The sequence below is a fragment of the Seriola aureovittata genome, chromosome 8 (assembly GCF_021018895.1).
Source record: "Seriola aureovittata isolate HTS-2021-v1 ecotype China chromosome 8, ASM2101889v1, whole genome shotgun sequence".
NCBI classification, from domain to species: Eukaryota; Metazoa; Chordata; class Actinopteri; order Carangiformes; family Carangidae; genus Seriola; species Seriola aureovittata.
Genome location: NC_079371.1, coordinates 19,410,630 through 19,433,285, shown reverse-complemented (window position 1 = coordinate 19,433,285; position 22,656 = coordinate 19,410,630). Strand labels below are relative to the sequence as shown.

At 39.5% G+C, this 22,656-nt stretch overlaps 1 protein-coding gene across 1 annotated transcript; it reads right to left on the bottom strand.

The window, feature by feature from the left end:
- Nucleotides 1-749: 749 nt before the first annotated feature.
- Nucleotides 750-21,576, bottom strand: tspan17 (tetraspanin 17). The gene is made up of 8 exons (XM_056382877.1): nucleotides 20,980-21,576; nucleotides 11,657-11,707; nucleotides 9,647-9,793; nucleotides 8,644-8,814; nucleotides 8,037-8,162; nucleotides 7,734-7,781; nucleotides 5,913-6,029; nucleotides 750-5,629 (listed from the first exon to the last, which is right to left on the bottom strand). Exons 1-8 carry the CDS (start codon nucleotides 21,064-21,066, stop codon nucleotides 5,564-5,566), a joined length of 813 nt encoding a protein of 270 aa, XP_056238852.1. The 5' UTR covers nucleotides 21,067-21,576; the 3' UTR covers nucleotides 750-5,563.
- Between the last annotated feature and the right edge of the window lie 1,080 nt (nucleotides 21,577-22,656).

Sequence of the window (22,656 nt, the reverse complement as noted above, 5' to 3'; positions counted from 1 at the left end):
CACACACACACATCAGCAGATTTAGCATTGCATTTTTCCTGCTTTACATAATTGTAAAATTAAGCCACAGCAAAAGTATATCATTGTGTGAGCTCACAGTTCCTGTTTGTCTCCCTCTATTGGCTGATTCACCTATCATATGATAAATTAAAATATTTCCTAATCAGAGAAAAACCTTAAAAACAACATTCCACTGTAAGTAGGACAATTACTGTGGCATTCATGCTCATATTTTAGTCACCGACAGCGACTGCTTGACCCTTTTCTCGAGTTCAGCAGTGGAATAAGTAAAAAGTCTGAATATCACAGTGTTAAAACACAAGTAAAAGTCCTGCAGACAACATTTACAAGTAAAGAAATGTTATCATGAAAGTGTAAAGTACTCATTCTGATATATTATACACATATCATTATTGGATTATTACTACTGACACATTCACATGCAAGCAACAACATGTAGTAGTTGAAAAGATGAAGCCACTTTTAAACTACTTAAACATATTTTTTGGGGAATTTAGTCCATAACAAATCATTATATTTAATGTATTGGTCTATAATACTAATCTGCAAAAATAATCTGTAACTTCACGTGTCAATTTGAGTTACAACTACACAGTTTCCTTCTGAGATATACAGCAGTAGAGTAAAAGTATACAGTAGCATAAAATGGAAATATTCAAGTGAAGCACAATTACCTCAAAATTGTAATTCATCATTTACTGTGCGATGCTTAAAAAAACACTGCTTCGTTATCTTAAATCCTTTAATATATGAAAGAGCCATATTTTAACACAATATACAGTGTAACAGACCATGTCCCACAGTTTTCATTTACATTTTCTTACAAGGCTGCCCGTCGGAGTAGACGGGTCTCAACTGAAAGAATGGATCAACAGTATGGATTTGTTTGCTGTATGCTGCTGCAATCAAGATACAACTGAAAACGGACAAACTGTAAGTATCACAGAGAAAAATGTTTTTGTTGCCCAGCGGAACAAAGATATTTATAGTTGTTTATGTGTGGTTAAAATATCATTTATTACTGTATTCATATTCTTCAACTGTGGACAAATGTGTAAGAACTAAGGAAGCCCTGAGAGCCAATAGAGATCCATTTCTTAAGTCTGATCTAAATAGTTTTCTTTCCTGTGTTTATGACTCAAGAAGAGGTGGGAAAACAAAAAGGTATTTCTAAAGTCCTTCATTTTTTTCCATTTGTGAACATGCGGAAAAAAGGTTTAACTGGATGAAAAAAGCTTTACCAGAAGGTTATTTTCTGTTTCATTTGTGAAAACAAGTGGTAAAAAAAGTCAGTCTTGTGTCTGTGATTTTAAAATTCTCGACGCTCTCTGAACGCAAGGTGCATACAGTATTTTTTGTGTTAGCAAGTCATGTCTTTGGTTTGGCTAGAGATGTATTTTAATTGGCGGTGTCCTGCCGTTAGCATTAGCTATACTGACGTTAGCTGTTAGGCCACTATCTAACGAACAGTTGTTGTTGTCTGGACATTGTTTCACTTGGCAAAACTTTTTTTCCAACACTTGTTTCACATACGAAAAAAAAGTTTAGAAAAGTTTATTCTGGGAAAACCTTTGTTTTCACCGGTTCTTAAGTCATAAATGAGAGAAAAGCGAGAGGAGAGAAAATAGTTTAGATCAAAGGGCTCACCAGAATTTTTTTCCTAACTTGCCTTCTGGGGCCTCCATAAAGAACCCATCATCAACTTCACTTGATCAAATGTCATGACCTGGAATGGAAATGTCAGTACCAACAACTGTGATATTATGGTATTGCTGTCAATATGCTCACCAACAAGTCAATTATGCTTCTTCTTTGTGCTCTGATGTGACCAGCGTCTGCACATGATGAGGTATGATTTGTGAATGTCTGATGTGCTGCTCACCTTTGTAAGAAATATCAACAGAAATGCCTTGAGACATTAGCAGACTTCAAAGCTTGAAAAGGATCACAGGACAGATTATCAGAGTCACAAGGACAAACATTTTGTATTAAATGGATAAAGGAAAAATCATTCATAAACGCATATGTAGCTAAAGAAGTTTTACATTGACAGAGGATTTTCAAAACTCAGAGATGATGATTTATAATATTTAAAAATCATCCACATTTACAGCTACTGAAGAGACATTGAAAACCAAACCATTGTTTAACTGGTTGCTTCTGGTGATTAAAATGCGATATTGCATATAAACTGTCCACGTAAGTCTGCACACACTCCTCGAAACAGAAAAAAAATGGAATGCTCAATTGCTTTCATGCTCACTAAAACAAAATTTTAAAATGTAAAAACCAGAATAACATCCAAAATATATGTAAGGACAACTCTTTATTCACATTCCTAAACTTAATTTGTGTTGTGCATTGTGCTGCATAAGGGTAAAGATAATTTCTGAGTGTGGAGCGGTAGGTCCATGCTGATACAGACTTATACATTCATGGTATGCATAAGGCTCCTCCTCAGGAATGATTTAACTGCCCAGACGGATAGCAGAGAAATTAAGAGGGTGTTTCATGATGCAAGGCCATTACGATAAAGGACAAAGCATAATTAGCATTATTCTCTCCCTCCCCTTTTCCCCCGCATTAAAGGAGAACAAAACCAGAACTACCCAAAGCTGTTAAAACAAACATACTCCAGTGAGTCACCTTTGTTGAGTCTGCATATTATAGTCCTGCCATGCTGCTACTACAGATTATTATGGCACTATAGTCCTCATTACCAAGGTGACTGTCTGATTATTGGCCTATCTCTGCAGAGAGAGAGAGACGGTGTCTGCAGAGAGAGAGTGCAGGAGTGCTTTTTTGTTTAAGAGCTGCAGCTCTGCCCTGCAGCAGAACTGACACCCATGGCCTCCATCTGCCTTCAGGCAGATCCTCAGCATCACTCAAAAAGGCTGCAGCCCCTCTATTTTATCATGTACAACATAAAATCTCTTTGCATGCATAAGCAGAGGTTATTTTTATGAGAAGAAGGAATGGTTAAGACCCTGAGCAAACACTTCCAATTATGGGTGATTTAAATAAAAAAAGATGAGCACCCTTCAAAGATTTGTTGAACTGATTCATCACACATTATTAACTGTTACATCCCATTTTTAAAAATTTAGATGTAGAGGGGAAAAAAACAAACAAACAGTTTTCACCCTGATCTTCTAGACTGAAGTGGGACAGACTGACTTAGAACAGTTAGTGAAATTAAAGAAGCCCACACACATTTAGAAAAACAGGATAAGGACATGTAATGACGCACGGCAGGCGATCATAAGGTGCTGTTGCTGGATGAACTCTGATATATATTCTACATACAAGACTCAGTAAAGCAGGAAAGGTTTTGGTGTAGTGTTCACAGACTACTAATGCTACTCATCTTCCAACTTGTGCATTGCAATTCAAAATGTGTTTTTTGTGTCTGTGCATATGGATGTGTGTGTGTTGGTGTAAATCCTGCCTGTGCTATGTATGTGAATGACACTGCTTCAACGGGAAACAACTGCAATGATTAAATGCTTAGAGTAATGTGTTAAATCATCAAGTGAACCCAGTTAGAACTACATTCTGTGAGGATCATGGACAAAATGAAAATTTTCAAGGGGCAACTTGAAGAGTTCTGATTTTGTTTTTTTATAATGAACAACAAAGGGCAACATAAACCGAGTAGAAAGTGTAAACTTGAGAAAGAACAAATAATCGGAATATTTCCTTAGCCTGGAAACAATAACAACATGGCAGATTGTTCAAATGCCATGATGCGAGACTTGTTATTAGCTTGGTTACTGCACTACATATCAATAATCTAGTCAAAGTTAAAGCAGCATTCATGTTATATTGAGAATGTAGCTAATATCAAAACTGCATGTATTTACTATTCTATTTAAAAAAAAAACAAAAAAAAACAGTCCAAATAAAAAGACACAACATTGAATAAAAGATAAAAGCGATGCTATAACCTTTTTACTTTTTGTTTGATTTCTCCATTCAACTGGCACTTCCCACATAAAGGGACGATAAATTCACATTTTGGCTATCTAGAAATGCTTTTTGTTATTGTTGGCATTCCTAATAAAATCTAAATTGTAGCCAGATAAAACCTTGGCAGTTAGTTTGTGGCCAGCTCATATTATTTGGTCTCCATTAGGACTGCTAACAATATCAACAATAAGAAGATATTTCGCAGTTGACTGATGGGTCAGAGGTAAAACAGGTGCCTGTTGAAGTCAAACAATGAACCCAGGATATAAATCTGTGTCTATGAAAGAACAGGAAATAAAGGATGAATAAAAGACATCTTTAAGAACACACAAAGACTTTTCATAATACAGAGGACAAAATTAATGTAAGACAAATGTGGTAACATAGGTCAAGTAAAAAGGCCCCAGACCAGCAATCCCATGTGCTTGAGGGATGCTCAGAGATAAAAGACAAACTCTATCATTAAACCCTTTTCCCGCTTTAGCATAGACCTACAATCCTAACCACACCAGGCCATTATATATAATACAATCCAATATCCTTCAGTAAATCAACAGATAATACAATTACTGCAGGGCAAACAGGGCGACTTTCGAGGAACTGTCAGTGTTTTTCTGCATTAGTTAAACAGACATGCATATTTATCCAAGTTCAACAGACATGGATGGAGAAAAAATAGATATGCTTTTAACCAGTGACAGAAAACATATATTTTCAGCCAGGCCCTGAGGTATTGTGGGGCGGGGTGCAGAGAATTCCATGTGAAGATCAGGAAGGAGACAAAAATATCACTGGAAATTAATGGCACTTTCTTTTACATTTTGAGTTAGAATTTAAATCTCCTGAAATGGTTTGAAGTTGCAGACACGACCAGCCAGTGTTCAGTCTTTTCAGTGGTCATAAAAGGTCACAATGGAGAAAAATGACACGTAGAGGAATCCATGTGTTTGTTGGCCGGCCGGCCAGCCACCCACCATCCCCTACAGCAGGAAGTGGGATAAGCATGTTTAAAACAGGCAGTTTTTAGAGGAGATATTCAACCCCTCGCTGAGTGGGACAGAGGCTCGGTGACAAAGTAACGCTTGACCTAAAAGATGAGACTTGTTGTCCCTTAACCTTTGTGTGTTTTTTGTTGTCTCTTACTTTCATCCATGGCCTCCATTCTCCCAGCTGACAGGTGTCCTTGTGCAACTGTGACCCATAAATACACTTGTCCAAAGAACAAAATCAGAGGAAACAGAAAAACAGAACCTAACTCGGAAGTAGGCTGGGCCATCCTCTGTATATTTGGGTTAAAATCCCAGCTGAGTGGTAAACAAAGTGTTGACTGTTTGGTTTGCTTGGGATATTTTTCTTCTCCCACACTCAAGTGTCACTGATAAACAGGGAAGTAAACGCATTGTGTCTGCTTGTCTGCAAGTGTGAGAGTGTGTATGTGCTGCTTAGCTCAGTGGTAAAGTGGACTGTGTTGAATGTTCATGGCTCTCCGTCCTCAGCTGGATGAGACCGTTTGTGTGCTGTGTTGACCTGGTGTGGGTGTGAGGGGCAGGACTCCCTCACTTCACCTCTCCTGTCACCAGTTGGCCTTGACAGCTTTGACATCACTGACCAGGTTTTGAGCGAGGCAGATACCAAAAATCTGAAGAGGAAGCCAAGCAGGACATTAGACCAACTGATGATTACAAAAAGTGAGATCAGAATACGACACGTTATGGTTAAAAAAAAAAAAAAAAAAAGAGCAGACGGCTGTATTGCAGGGATTTGACAGATGTTGCCTGTTGTAACAACTAGATGGCAGTGATGACACAAAATCAGAAACCATTCACATTATTTGTTTTAAGTAAACATATCATTTCAAATGCACAAAGTCTCCTCATGTGAATGTTTCCAAGTAAAATAATATACAAACAAGGACTTCTTACCTGTAAAAGTGCAATACCAACAAAGATTCCAGCTACAATGATCAGGTTGTCCTGAAGCCACTTCTCAAACTGTCCCACACAGCCCTTGGTATAGATATATTTCTGCCGATCCAGCTCCTTGTCAAAAAAACAAATAACAAATTAGAAGTATATTAAAATATGAGTGAATACATTGTTGACGTTTTTTTAATCACATTAAATCGAGCAGCTCACATAGAGGACACTGGCCTTTTGCATAATCCAAATAAACATCTGAACTTTGACCTATGACTAATGCTGGACAAAACAAACAACACATAACATTTTGCCCACTGACTCTTTCACTGCTGAGGAGGGCATGAGTAGTGACTGATAGCCAGTCACTCTGAGATCACAACATGTCAGTGTCTGGAAATAATGGACAATATCAAGGCGATGTATTCAGTTTCTCTGTGGACCCTGTCTGGCCTGAACAAACAGGCAGAAGCTGTTTCCTGTTACCGGACAGATGGCTGTTTGCGTTGTGAGATTCAGCTGATGATGTATGCGGTCCATTCAGAGATGGAAATAAAAAGGTGTAATTTAGAGCCGCAAAGACACTAAAAAAAGGGGGATAAGAATGGGTGTGAACAAGGCTATATACAATGCTCTCTTTGTTACTCTTCAAGACAAGTCAACTAGGCAAACCCTTTGTTCTCTTGCAAAACCTGAAAGCTATCTTTTAACCAATGGGAGGTGAAAGGAGCCCCTTGGCAGCCAATAAAAAAGCAGGAAACACAATGTTGTTCTGGCTGTGAACTTCCTCAGAAGCTATTTCAGCCCTCTGCCTTTGTTGTGCTGCTGTCTTCCTCATGTCTCCTGCTCTTCCTCTTTCTCAGCCTGCACTACATAAAAGAGCTGCACAAGAACTTACTGCACATCACTGATGGTTTCAGCAAAAAGTCAATGACCAGGGCGTTAGTACAAGAGCACACAGAGAAAATTCATACCAATGCAGTGGCAGGTGGTTCACTGTATTGCAGTGTGCCTAGCAACAGCAATCTTTCTGACTGCAGTGCAGTGAGTTGTAACCACCACACCCACACACACAGGAAAAAGGAACGGACTGGCATAACCCACTGAGTTGCCAATTACAGAGTGTAGTAAGGCTGCTCTCTAGGCTATAACTGGAGCCTAATTATCCCCGTTAGAAGAACAATCTGTTATTAAGGCAAGAAGCATGCAGAAGAGCCTGTGTGCTATTTAACCCTTTACATTCTCTGTGTCTGCTGTGTTATGTTACTTTGTATTTTCCAAAAAAAAAATGCTATAAAATCTAAATTTGATTGGTTCCATTCAAAGTTATTTATTTCAAACATTAATCCCAATGGATTAATGTTTGAAATAAAACTGGGGTAAATTAAATTCGGTGATTGAGACAAGCAATAAAGCCCAATACAAATGCATCCAACTGCCACTTCTCCCTGAACAACTGCTTAGATCCTTTCAGTCAAGCTCGCAGCTTGTCAATCAACTTGCCCTCAGGAGTAATTCCACTCAGAGGCCTTGCGTCAGTTTAACCAGAAAGGCTGGCACTGGCTGCCAATCATGCTCCATAACGGCCACTGACTGTCACTGACTGTAGTGTGAAGGAGAACTGGTTCTGTTTAACTGCAACAATTTTAGTAGACTTTTAAATCTAGATTGATTAGAAAAATATTATAAAGCACAGCATTAATTTTCAAAGAGCTACACCCTGAAAACAGAAGTGTGAGTGAAGTAAAAGAAATACAGGGTTAAGTATAAGAGATCTCTAACAGATCAGAAGTGGTAGAAACATGATTATTGACTATTGATACTAACCCCTTGAAGCCGAACATCATAACCACACTGTGTGTTGATGACATCCTCCTGTAAAAACAAAGAATACAACAATATGAGGTCCTCATTCTGGATTTTAGAAGAGTTATTAAAAAGTTGAATAAAGGTGAATTCCTTTTTAGCAACAGCTTGACCATTTTCAACTACAATCTGAATACAATCTACAAGAATAAACTTAAATACTAAAAGAAATGTTGCAGTTGCATTACTTTTAGATTATTAATTCAAATCATGATATTGGATTATGCACAATTAGTCATATATTATTAATGCTGAGTGACTCACTGCGGGGTCTTTGACACAACATGAAAAGGGCACTCCGCAGCGCTCCCTGCTGGGATTCAGCTCAGTGCAGTTGAAGTAGATGTTAAGGTTCCAGTCGTCGGGCCCGTGCGCTCCACAGCATGACCACTGAGACGGCAGCAACGATAGGAGATTAAACAGCCCACTCTGGCTAATGGACAAATTTATTTTGTTTGATCTGGTCATGAAAAAGCTCTTTAGAGCCTGGCTCAAGTCAGCTTGGGCGGGTAGTAACTACAGATAGTGAGACTCAAATGGCGAGACAACAGCGGATCTAATCGCCTTTACAGTACAACATGACAGAGCCCAGCGTTTTCACATGGGAGCCAATTATCTAAACTGTTTAATTCATATAATTGGATAATCATTTGAAGGAAATACAATCACATTAATCATGAGCTTTACTGCACAGCTGCAGCAGCTGACTGCCCCAAAACTGAGCAGATTCAACATCAGTTTATAAACACATATAAACAACATTTCTAAAAAGGGGAATGACTTCTTACAGCCAAGAATCATGAGATGTTAAACTAAGTTTTTTTTTCACTGTTAGTGACACAGATATCTCAGTCAGTAGTTATGGACTCACATATTCCTGGGCAAAGTCAATGAGATTCTGCAAGTCGATGTCATCTCGGTAGGCCTTGACATTATTGTTGATGAAAAAGTTGAGCTGGTCTTTGATCCAGTCTTTAAAGACAAAGGCAAGGATCCCCGCAGTCAGCTCCAAGAAGAAGATCAAACCCAGGAACACGGAAAACTGGAAAGTACATGGCACGCACACGCACGCATGCACACAAACACACACACAGAAAACAATAAATCTGTCACATCAATCAGGGAATCTGGGTGTGCTTAAGAAAATCCGCTATTGTGAAGGATCAGAACAACATTATTTTTCTGGCATTTCTTGTAAAAGAATTAAAAGGAAAATAGCTCTGACGTAATGTCCTGTGCAGGTCTGGCTGTAAAGCATGCACCGATTTGCTGAATGTGAGTGTGGCAACAAAGACCGCAGTCCCAAAGGTACCATTATATCATCCCTTTACAGTAAATGTAGGAGGAGACAGGGCTAATGATAAATGCACAAAAGCCACATTAGCTGCTCACTCTGACGCCTGACTTACTGCTGCTAATGGACATCGGCTGGAGTTAATAGCGACTCAGAATCGCAGCCAGCAACAAGGCAAGTTTGTCTCTGTCAGTCACATGTTGTTATCAATACAGCTCAACTCAAATAAGGCTCCCAAAATCGTGGTGTCACAGCTTTGGGCTTTGAAACAATTCTCTGCCTTTTTCAGATCAAAGACAAAGAGGTGCCGATGAAGAAAACGTTGCTTGACACTGAGGAAACATTTTGGTTGCCTATTAGGAATGGATCTGTGTTTCTGATTTTTACTTTCGGATGACACAGGAGTTGGTTTAGTGATGAGATAACACATCTTTGTGCCACACAACCGCCCATAGCATTTGGCTCGGATGAGTGACACCTGCTACAGTGACAGGCTCAGCTCTGGTGTGAACTGCAGATCTAAGGCGTGTGAAGTGGTTAAAATGGTGTCTGTGCTCGGAAAAATCGGGAGCTGGCTTACAAATTTAAGTAGGAAGGTGTTCTCTCTGAGCGCTCCAATACAGCCGGCAAAGCCCAGGATGAACATGACCCCTCCAACAACGATGAAGAGCCACACGGGGTCGAAGCCTCCTAGATCTGTAATGGATGACAGATTGGACAGCACGCCCTGAGGGAGAGGAAGATAGACAAAAGAGAATGGATAAAATTCTGACTATAATACTTCCAAAATCAATCCTCACTGTCTCTTTTACAAGGTCTCATCAAAATCTCTCACTCTACAAAAACACAGTTAACCTTGAAAAGAGTGTGTGATGTCAAAGAGAAAAAGTGAATTTAACTGACGACAGCCAAGAGGCCACTGGGGTTGCACTCTTCAGAGAAGCAGCAGAAAACTCTATTAAAAGGCAATACTGTTATTTCATTAGAATGATAGCTATCAAATGTGTTGCCTTCTAAATAAAATAACAATCCGCCCAGAGGATTTTTTTCCATCAATTTATCTACAACACAATTTCACTCTCTGGCAGATCTATGTCCAGCCTACAAAACAAGTAAGTTTTATCAGGAGAAGCAGAGTTCAGGGCCTTCTGCAAACGTTCACAAACAGACATCTGTCCTTCCTCTCTGCATATCCTGTCCCCACAGCCCTACGGCCACAATGTGTCCAACATGTTTTCCTGTCCTGTCTCTGGCCAGCATCATTACACTGACAAACATGTTTTATCTGAATTAACAGCCCATTTCTCAAATATGTGTTACACCTTAAAGCCAAAGAGCAGGCTCACTACAAGATGTGTTAATGTCACTGGGTAGAAAAATGCAAGGTGCAATGTTTGTAGGTACAAAAGCTTGTCCAGATATAATGAGTGTTCTTGTTCATGCACGGTTTCTCACCCTCTCTTCATATATTTCTCACCAAAACGGAACCCACTAGAGTTTTTGCCTGTAAATGTGGGCACCTGCTCTCATTTCTGACATCCTGTTTGCTTGTCACATATATTTCACATGCAGCGAAAGCCCAAGAAGCTGAAATCTCATACTGCTGAAGTTAAGCTCCCTCTGCACTGAGCTAGGGGACAACGATAGGACAATACTGCATTCTTGTGTTTTTATGGCACTGGTGCAGAATAAACTGCCTTCATTTGAATTTAAGCGTGAGGCCCTGAAACAATAATGTAGTCTGGCTGCACGCAGTGGGCTTGAAACTAATCAGCTTAGTCACTGAGACCCAAACTCACCATTATGCCTTTGCAGTACCCGCTATTCATCATTCGGCAAAATCCCTTTAAATTATTCACTCTGTTCCACAAAGGTACTCCAGTGCAAGGCCTATTTGCACAGTTCATGACCAGACGTTACTAATCGGTACATGCTTCCACACTGGTGCAGCATTTACTGAACTGACTGGTACAATTTCTAGCTAATTAATGAGCAAATTAACTGTAAACTCGATTGGAAGAAGTTTTGAATGTTGCCATGATACACTGCACATGAGAAGTTGATGGCAGCAGCTGACTTTTGTAGCCTGTACACTGTGGAAAATAAACAGTAACCAGTTTCCAAACAGATTTGGAGGACCAGTTCATTTTGTGACTGTCGTACAACACAAGACATTAAATTCCAATGGCTGTGAGTCAAATGAGTTTGTAATTTTGGCTGAACCCATTTCTAGCTCCTGTTCAACTATTGGAAAAACATTTGCTACACACAGGCTCAACAAATCTTAAAAAGTTACACGTCACACTGGTGCTGCAGCAACATAGTTCATTTCCTAAGGTGGCTAAGAAGTTTTTACCAGGACCATTATCAGGTAATAAGAATTTAAGTGCTATAAAGTGTTACAGGAATGGTGCTTCTATTTTTTCCACATCAGTCCACTCAAAAGCCCTGTTTCCATCTAAACTCTCCTGCAAATTGCACTTACAGCTTATTCCAGCCGGAATATGGGGAAGAATTTGAGCTATGCTGTTGAGACAGTCATGCTGTACTTCACCAGTGTGTGTTTGTGTGTGCATGTGTTTATACTTACCTTCTCCGCCCATGCCCACAAGCCTATGCCCAAGAATGCTGCTCCTAGTAACTGTAAAACAAAGCACACAGAAGAGGATTTGTTGTCAGACAGAAAGCAACAGTACTCATCAGTTAGAACCATTTCAAGGCATCCTGTTTCAAGTATCTAAAAATGTGTTTTTTTTATTTAACCCTAACCCAATAGCAACAGAAACTGAATGAGCATCAATCGAAGTTAAAGGTAGAAAAGTTCTCAGTGGAAAATCAATGTGTCACTGTTTAGTGTTTTAACGCTCAAGTTTACCATTCAAAAAATTCTTCTACCAAGACTGCGTGGGTGTGGTTTGATCATATGTGATTTACAGAGGTGTCTCCATGGCAACACATGTAAACAACCCAACAACTGTCTTCAGACTCTGTTTTTTTTTTGTTAAATTCTGATTGATCCACAGTACACCATGACATCACCTTTTCCCAACACAGCCTTTCCCACACCAAATATATGAGAAGAGCACAGACAAAACACAAATATAGAAATTTCTGATTCAATGACCCAGTCCTCTTTTAAAACTGGCAGTTAATAGTGTGTTCACATAGAAGACCATTCACTTAGAGAAAGAATCAAAGTGAGATAATTGGCTTTTAGAGCCTTTAAACAAAAGTGAATTCTCAGAAGATGTCTTTTAACTTGCTGTGGGCAGAGTGAATCATTACACCTGCAGGTTATTGCAGGTTAGAGTCACTGCACTGGGCCGCTTAAGGCTAGAGGACGTGATATCCTGAGAGTTAAGGAAAATCCCTCCAGTATTAGCCTTCCCTCACAGGGATGGATGAATCTAAGGCTCACAGTACAACATGCCAAAAAAAAAAAAAGGGACTTCAGAAAGTACACGGAGGCTGCCTGAGATGGCCACAGTCCTGGGCCATCCTTTGTAAATATCTAAAAATATACATAAACAGCAATAAGGCTTCAAGATTTTACTAGTCAGCCTACATGTCAGTAAAAACACCCATTGCTTTCCTGCCACACAATGTCATTCCTAAGACATTTGGGGTGGTAATGAACTTAACTGAGACACGCTACAATGGCAGAGTCTGAAATATAATAGCTCCATTGAAATTGGGTTAAATCTTGTTGTTGGGAAGCTGATTAAACCAAGGGGAGCAAGTAAAACGATGGCAACCTGTCAATGCACACACAACCAACAAGAGCAAGACCAACAATGTGACAGTATGCCGAACAACAACAACAACAACAACAACAGCAGTAACTGTGAGGGTGTGCTGCTGAGTTGGCCTGGTAGTTACATAAGCGGCTGTAGTGAAGGGCGTGGTGGCTTTAGCTGTAAAGTGACATGCAGGAAGAGTCAAGGTAAGCAGGTGGAGATCAGTTAGAAGAGATTAGACTGACTGAGTGGAATTAAACCATTCAGCCTCTCACTTTAAATAATCCACACAGATTAAAGAAGGCACAAAAACGTGACAGAGAAAACAAGTCTCATTTAACAGCATGGACACTACAATTATATAACTCCACCTAAAGTATATTTGGATCCAGATACTGTTTTTTTGGATAATTTTCAATTGTGACTTCCTATAAGAAAGTGAATGTTGCCAATGATTTTTGGTAATTTATTGTGATTATTTAACTCAATATGTCATCCAGACAGTGTCTCAATGACAACTGAACGTTTTCATTGAGGGAGGATTTATTGCAAGACTGTTTAGACTGCATTAGTATTAGCATGGTGTCCCTAATAAACTGAAAACTGGGCATATATGTGTTCATAGGATGGTTATTTAATTTTCTTTTACATCTAAATGTGATTGAAACTTCAATAAAAACTACAACATTTGTTGTATCTATTTCCTAATGGCTATTTGGGTGAGCCGACATTGAAAATAACAAATATTTTTTCATATTTGGATTTTAAATAGGTGAAAAATAATTCTGTAACCTTTGTGGTGGTGTGTTGTTTGTGTGTTTGTGTGACCACATTGCCATGTTCTCCAAAATCTAAATTCAGTAAATCGGGTTAAAGAGGTCACTCTTCTATTCTTGAACACATTTCAAAAATTGCAGGCTGGCCAAGTGCAATATCCAAATCGCAGGAGCTCACAATATACAAATATAAATGAAGCATTGTGGTGTTACACAGATGCACAGATGCCCTGGCCTGCAAATCATATTCTTCAGATGTAAGGGAACATGCTTGTTTGGTACAGACCTCAGCAAAAATATCATCATCAACATTTTTCTACTGATCTTTTTTTTTTCAGTGAAAATGGAATGCAAAAATTCCCATTCCCATTAAAATTGTGACCAAAAGCAACAGCAATATCAAAATAATCACAGTATGATTTTTTTTTGCATATCAATCAGTCCTAACCAGAACTATGGTGATATAGTATTCAAGCCTGAACAGTCTGTGTTGTAACAAGCTAAAATTGTATTTGGTAAAAGTTCAGTTGTTTTTATTAAGCACCAAGCAAAGGAGTCCAACTTTAAGATGAGAAATAAATTATTTCTGGATGGTACGGAATGAAGCTTTCCTAATCCCTGTGGGACAACACAGCACCTGTATGTGTTATATAACAGGGTGTGACATTTTAACTGCAATGGTTAATGTGGTTAATGTCTGACACACACAAAAGCATGTATTTCCAAAACTACAGTCAACACTACAATTGGGAATAAATTAGTTGAATTTGCCATAATTTGGAAGAGATGAGAATAGCTTGAATTTGAGTATGAACATTAACAGAATCTAGTGCTGCCTTCAAGGAAGAATGTCACAAGAGATACTTCAGTACCAAGTCGATGCCAAAATTCAGAAAATTCCTACAGCACTTGTTTTTTAACAGTACCATGGTTATCATAGGTACCATAGATGTCCTGATTACTGGAGATGTGATTCTTTCAGGGCTGATGCGAGCAGTTCAATAACCCTACAAGGGTTCTAGTCTGACATCGAACTCCAAGTGGAAGGAAGCAGGCACAGTACACAACAACGACGACAACGACAACACATGGAATGGCGGCATTAAATCCAAGTGCAGCAGTTTTGCATTTGACGCTGATCATCAAGGACACTTTATAGACAACCAAAAGCCAGTATGCAAATGGTGCCACAGAGCATGGAGGAAACACCTCAATTTATCTCAGACACATTTCTGATGATACCAGTGCAGCAGAAAAACGTTTAGGGGACAAAGAGCATATAGTCCATACTGACCAATGTCATTTATCCTCCTGTTTATCATGCAGTATTTCATGTAAATTATAGTTCAACTACTTTTAGCCAATTTCTCAAAACATCAAGTACAATATGCCCTGATGATTCAGTATAGACACTTCCCCTCTCTCTTCCCATTTCTCCTGCTTCTTCCTTCCTGTGAACTATCCAAAGGTATCTTCATTTTGGTGCTTCTAAAATAAAACACCAGCAGAAAAGTGCTTTTGTTAGATGGCCAGTTCTGTTATTACTCTGTACTTCAATGCATGTCAAGTTGCATTTCTTCCTGCCACAGCTGAGGGTGACCTTGAAGGCAGCTTTAGCAGCCTGTCATTTTGGCTTACTATCTCTTTTTCAGTCTGAATATTTTCCATTAATTTTATTTATAAAATACACAGTAACTGAGTCTTTTCGGAGAGACCAGAATGCTGAACAAAACTAAAATAAAAATCACACCCAAAACTTTATTTCAGGGATGTTCCAATACTGATACTAGTATGGAAATTGCCTCAGATACTGCCTAAGATGTTGTATCAGGTATCTGAGACTATGCAAGTCTATGAACCAATCTGGTACCACATAACTTACTAATAACCTTTACAGTTTCACACCTTGATAAAACTTCAGTTTTCCTGGAAACCAATTCTTCTTCCCTGCTCTAAAACAGTAACCTACACAGGAAGTTGCATTGTGCAACCACTGGCAACTACTGTGAGAGCAACGAAGAAGAACCGGTTTCCATTAAACAGTTTTACGTTAGCAATATGTGATTTGGTGATTTGTCACACTGTTAAGTCCTTCCAGTATAAAGGCTCTGTACTCGGTACTCTGTATCTGCCTATACACAAGTTCAGTTCAAGTATCGGATATCGCGAAGGAAAAAAAAAAATGGTATTAGAACATTTCTACTTTGTTCTTTGTTTTTGATCTCCCTATGAAGAGACTTGGCCTACCATTAACTCACAATACCAAAAGTTGTACAGTGAAGTGTCAATTAGTTTTTAAGCTTAACATGTAAGCCTAGAAACCATATTCTGATAAACCGTACAATGTATGTTTTTAAAGCCCTATCTGTGCACACAGCTTCCTTCGTGTGACAATAAGGTCTGGATTCATGTGAATTTGACTGAATGAGTACATTGAAACTGAATTGAACATGCCTTTGTGTAGTGCTTGCATTACTTTTATCTCACTTGTCGCACAGTGTTATGTGGGCAGCGGGGGTCAAATTCAGGTCAGTTGGTGGCAATGAAACACATTACCTGTGCTAAACTCAGTCACTGCCACCTTGAGATAAAAACATTCTCCAGATAATCATTGCTTTTTACTAAGTAGCTGATAGAAGCAAAGAGAACATTTTTACACACATTCTACATTCATGTCAGATCTTCTAAGCAATTTAACAATAAAGCCAAGAACAGTACAGCACTGTGTTCTTGTTTGTTCTTGCTTAGTTTACACTTCATTGCTTCTGTTTGTGTGGGGACAAGGCGTTTTAAAAGCCTCTCAGGATTTGTTTCTTTAAATCTCACCTGCTCTGGTAAATTATTTGTTTCCCCTTCCTCTGTGTATTTTTTTATCCTACTATCTAATCCCTGTGCCTTTATCACTGTACTTCTATGTTTAATCACTAAGCAAATAAACAGAGTGTTGAACAAGATGTCCTTGTATCTGCCTCGTTATTCAAATAAGGCTGTTTAGGTTATTTCTCTGTCAAGTATTGCTCTAAGATGTGTGTGTCCCAGAGCAAGGGGTTCCTCACCATGTGGACAGAGAGATTATCAACACTTGAGAAGATGCTTCCCTAAGCCAGCTGATCCCATTAACCTCAGCTAACTAGCAGACAAACCAAGCTTCACGCTCTCTGGACACATACACAGACACAAATGCACAGGGTATAGACTTACTCAAGTGTGACTGCCGTTTCAATGACTCCCTAAAAAGCTGAATATCTAATGTGTCCGACTGTGCGAATGCAATCATTCTTGATGATACGATAACAGCGGCGGTGCCAACAGGGCAAACAAAATGTGAAGCTAGTGTGACTCAAAAACAATACAACACTTCCACATATTTTGCATTCACACTTCATCGCACTGGATACAGCAAAATCAATGTATCTATATGGCTGATTAATTGCAGCAGCAACACAAAGTCCAAAAATGTATCTGATGAGAAAGGACTATATACTTGAGTCTAATCCCATTCAACGCTATTATCTTGTATCCAGATATATCAGAGTAGAGTAGACCCAATTGAGACTACAGTTGACACAGAGTATCAGAACAGAAATCAGAACTAATCAGAAAAGAAAAATCCCTTTGTGAGTGGAGTTGCCTCCATGTTCACATTTGATTTTATCTGCGGCAGACGGCAAATACTACTACCGAACAGAAAAACATACACGTTTATCCTCAAACATGGGACTAGAAAAAAGAAAATAGCTGATATTTTGGTGTATTGCCATGGATACATACACTCACTGAGCACTTAGAGAACACCTGTAGACACCTGCTTATTCATGTAATTATCCAATCAGCCAGTCATGTGGCAGGACTGCCATGCATAAATTCAGGCCGATACAAGTCAGGAGCTTCAGTTAATTTTCACATCAAACATCAGAATGGGAGGAAAAAAGTGATCTCAGTGACTATGTCATGATTGTTGGTGCCAGACGGGTTGGTTTGAGTATTTCTGGAACTACTGATCTCTGGGATTTACACACAAAACAGTCTCTAGAGTTTACACAGAATGGTGTGAAAAACAAAAAACATTCGGTAAGCAGCAGTTCTGCGGATGGAAATGACTTGTTGATAAAACTGGTTGGAGCTGACAGACAGGCTTACAGTAACTCACATAACCACTCTTTACAACTGTGGTGAGCAGAAAAACATCTCAGAATGCACATTATGTTGAACCTTGAGATGGATGGGTTAAAACAACAGAAGACCACGTCGGCCTGTCAGCCAAGAACAGAAATCTGAGGCTGCAGTGGGCACAGGCTCGCCTAAACGGGACAGATGAAGACTGGAAAAACTTAGCCTGGTCTGATGAATCTGGATTTCTGCTGAGGCACAAATGGACCCAGTCTGCCTTGTGTCAACAGTCCAGGCTAGTGGTGGTGTAACAATGTGGGAAATGTTTTCTTGGCACACTTTAGGCCCCTTCAATCAATCATGCTTTGAATGTCACAGCATATCAGAGTGTTGTTGCTTTTAATGGCCTTCCCAGTCACTAGATCTGAATCCAGAAGAACACCTTTGTGATGTGGTAGAGTGAGGGATTGGCAGCATGAATGTGCAGCTGACAAACCTGCTGAAACGATGTGATGTAATCTTGTCAACATGGAGCAGAATCTCAAAAGAATGTTTCCAACATCTTGTGGAATCCATGTCATGAAAAACGCAGGCTGTTTTCAGAGCAAAGTGAGGCCCCACCCAGTTCTAGTATGGTGTGCCTAATAACGTCCTCAGTGAGTGTACATCAGCTGTGTTCAGGAAGTTTATCATGCTATACACTGACGACGCAACAAATAATTATTTTTAATATCAATTAACTTGCTTATTTTCTTAATTAATCGATTAATAATTTTCTTAAAATATTGCCCAAAAATAGTGACAATGCCTGTTATGAATTCCTAGAGCGCAATACATTTAAAATATACATTTATCCGATCAACTATCCAGACACCAAAAGATATTCAGATTACTTTTTAACACTTTGACCATTTGAGGAAGAAAAGCATCAAGTGCTCACATTTGAGAGGCTAGAACCAGCAAAGGTTTGGAACCAGTACCTGAAAAACTAATTAAATTAATTGATTGGCTGACTTATCGATTAATTAGCTAATTATTTCAGCATTAGTATACACACAGGCAAAAAGTATACTATGTTTTCCTTCAATGCATTCACAGATGCATACTGCATACAAACCTGACTACTGCTAAATGTGGCACGGGTGAAAGGACCTCAATGTGTCTTCAAGTGGCTGCATTCACACTTGAAGACACTTCTCTACTGCTGTCCACTTGTGATGTGATCACCCAACGCACGTTTCAGTGCCAAATGTGAACAGACACTTAGAGCTGTAGCTGGCTAATAACACACAAGCTGCATCCAACCAACACAGCAACTTGGTTACAGCTTAACAAGCTCTTAATTACAGCATGCAGAGCTTCCAAACATTTCAGCAGCTCAGGCAGAAAATGTGATTAATTAAGTGGATGTGAAGAATGTGTCTATTCTAAGGACAAGAGAAGGTGTGTTGTTCTTGGGTGAGAATGCCTGGCTGTCAACAGCGAGCTGGGGCGCTGGAAGAATTCACACAGAAGAAGAGCACTGGGTTTTATTGCTCTATTTTGTTCAAAATATTTAGGGTCTTACAAGCATTCTGTCTCAATTTAGGCAGCATTTTCAAGCCTGACAAGATCACTATGGGAAAGACAAATGGGCTGATTTGTGGAGAATAAACCCCATCTCTCTGTATTTCGGCAACGCGCTGGCTTGTCTGTCAAATCCAGTTTCGCAGAACACAGACAAGAGGAGAACATCTTCTGGTGATTATTAACGGAAACAGCCAGCGAGCTGGAACTTGTTCCACAGTTTCACAGAGAGCTCAGACACAAGACTTTTAGCTTGGCCTGAGTGTCAAACAGCCTGAAAGAACACAATATGAGTCAGACACAACACTACAGCCCTATGACTCAATATTTCCTGGTTGATAGCTCAGTCCAATTGAATTACAGAGAACTTTTCATTGTCAGTAAAATTGTAAAATGTATCTGGGCATTTTCAATAAAAGAAACGTATGAAAGAATGTTTAGCAGTTCATATTACCTGACAAGACTCAGGTATGGTGTAATGCTCCTACGTTATGAAGGGGGAGGAATGAGGAGGTGGTGATGAAAGGAGGATGATTAAGAAGAGAGTCAGTTGCATGGGGATCCCATGTGCCTAATGAGTGCTAGAGAACAAGCATATGAGGGGAGAAAACACAGAATCACACCCGGTGCTCCCCCCAGTCTTTGTTCTCACCATCCCTCTTTGTACGTTTGTGGGTGTGGGTGTGTGAGTGCAGAAAAACAATGCTGTCCCACAGAGACCAGGCACTATAGTCGTGGAGGGAGTGAAAAGGGTGCTTGAAAAGAGGAGGGCTGGGTGGTATTCAGGCCCGTGTGGCTCAAACAGTGTGTGAGAAGACCTTCTGGAGGCAGCACACATACACTCCATTCCTTCACCCACAGACATTGTACGACACCAGCCGCACAGAGGCAGTGCAGACGGGTGAGGAGGGAGGGGTGAGGGAGACTGAACAGAGGAACTTTTCAGACTCAGGGGGGATAAAGATGGAGGGGTTGGGCATTGTAAAGGAGATGTGGGCTCACTTGCCACTGGCCTAACAATACAGATGAGTCTCAAGTTATTCCTCAAACTCAAACACAATGATATCACTGCTCACTGCCAGGTCAAAGCAGGGAGGGGAACCAGCATCTGCCCAGCTTTGGTCCCTGAATGCTTACAATTTGTCCACGCCACCAACCACCCTGACACATTATCAAACAATCACTCTTCTAGAAACGTTAATCAGCCAGTAAAGTATCGAAAGAGGTCGGTTATATATGAGATTTACTCGTCACTATTAGCCAGCTGTTCATTTCATAAGCTTAATGAAGGGAAACGTTTCTACTACCCACAGTAAAAGACATAGTAAAGGTAGTGGTCTGCTTTAAGTTATTAAATATAGTATTTCAAGTCATGGCAACAACTTTTGAGCTAGTTTTAAAGACTTCCCGCACATCTATCTACTGTCCTGCAGTAAAAATCAATCTTTCTCACTCTACGTCAATCAAGCTAATTTGTTATGCCAGTTACCACACATTAACAACAACCCAAACCAATAACATCACATGGCAGGAAGAAAACAACTTTTCTAGTTAACTGAACTAACTTAAGTAATGACGATAATAGTGAAACCTAAAGGATAATTTAAGTTCAATTTGTGCTAACCCCATTTGTTATAACACTTCATTATACTTTAAGTTAGCCACATTAACGTCACTTGTCTTATGAGAACGAGGCAAACCAAACAAAAACTGCATTTACTTACCCAGAATATAATGTTGAATCCAAATAAGAAGTATTTCACACAGCAGCTGACTTCTGCTCCTTTTAAATGATGGTGTTTTCTACTCATTCTTCCAAGGGTAGTGGTGGCTAACGGGTAAGCTAGGTTACTAACTACTACAACTGGTACTTCAAAAGCTTAGCCAAAGCTGCAGTTCTTGAACTACTGAAGCCACGGGTAGCTGGCTCCATTAGCTAAACAGCGCCGAGTTTATTTGCCCGAACAGCACTAAGTAAACCAAACATATGCGGCTAATTATCTTTTCCTGGCTTTACCCATTAGCTTGCTAGGCCAGCTAGCTCTCAACTTATCTGGTTAGCATTAGCGGCTAACAACAACAAATCAAGGGGCACTTAAGGCACAGGCATTCATCTGCAGTTCAGTCGATATTCAAGTGGCCTGGCGTTAATTTCGTAGCGCACACCGGGAGATGAAGAGATAAAGTCAGGAGCTTTCAGCTAACTGTCTCCTCCATTATTTCTGTTGCTGCATCGTCGCTTGAAATCTTCATCCTTGTTGTTTTGTGCTGTAAAACAAGCCCTGCTGTCAAACGAGGAAACCACTGCGCTGCCTTTTCGCCCTTTTCACCTCAAGAGCGGCATCTTGTGTCTCAGTGAGGGTCTTCACCTCACTGGGTCAACAAAAGGAGCGAGGAATAAATTATATTAATTTTACTCTCCTAGATTACAGTGCTACATTAAGGTTAATAGATGCACAGGTGCAGCAGGAACCCCCAAGGTTCACAATTAAATTAATGCAAAACTGAGGAAAAAAGATCAACATTATTTTTAATTACATGGTTCACAGACTACGTTTTTGTTAGTCTCCCCATCCATAGTAGATTTGTTATATTAAACAATAGAACGAAGACTATTGTTTATTTTATGGTCTACTTTATACTTAACAATGCAAATGTGCAAAAACAAAATGAGAAGAGTTGTGAAGGAGAAACTGTTCTGTTTGTGTTTATGTCTCTCTCCCAAGCCTATTGAGTGGCTGCTCACTGTATGACACCTTATTTGCAGTTCTCTTGCAAGCCTTTCACTTTTTGAGTTGAATGATATGTGTGATGTCTAACACTTGGATATTACCTTCTTTTCAACACAGCTGCTGTGCTATAATACGAATCATAGGACATAATAAGTGTGCATACAGGTTAGTGGTGATGCTCACCACATTGTGACTGAAAATGAAGGTCACTGCAAATATGATTAATATAGGCACTGACACAGGGAGTGTATTGGCTTTTATTACAACACACGTTCTGACTTGTCATTGCAATAAAAACACAGGTGTAAATAATATCATTAATGATGTCTTTGGTAACCATGCAAGCATGCATAATAGCAATGCCTTGCCAGAACAACTAAATGTAATGCAGCCATCATTCATTACTGTAATTAACTTCACCTGTGCTTTACCTCCTATAGCATATTAAAATGTCTGCAGTGAACATGGTCTATTAGGAATGACATTCATTCTTACTTTGATAAATTTTTATAATTTTCTTGCAAGAGAGATTACCTCATTTTAATAATATGATATGATTGAAAAGAAAACAGAGGCCATGGTTGAATATATAAACTTTTGGGAAACTGTTGCATTCACAGAATCCGTTCATTTGAACTTCTATCTGGAGCCCTACAGATGGCAGTCTAT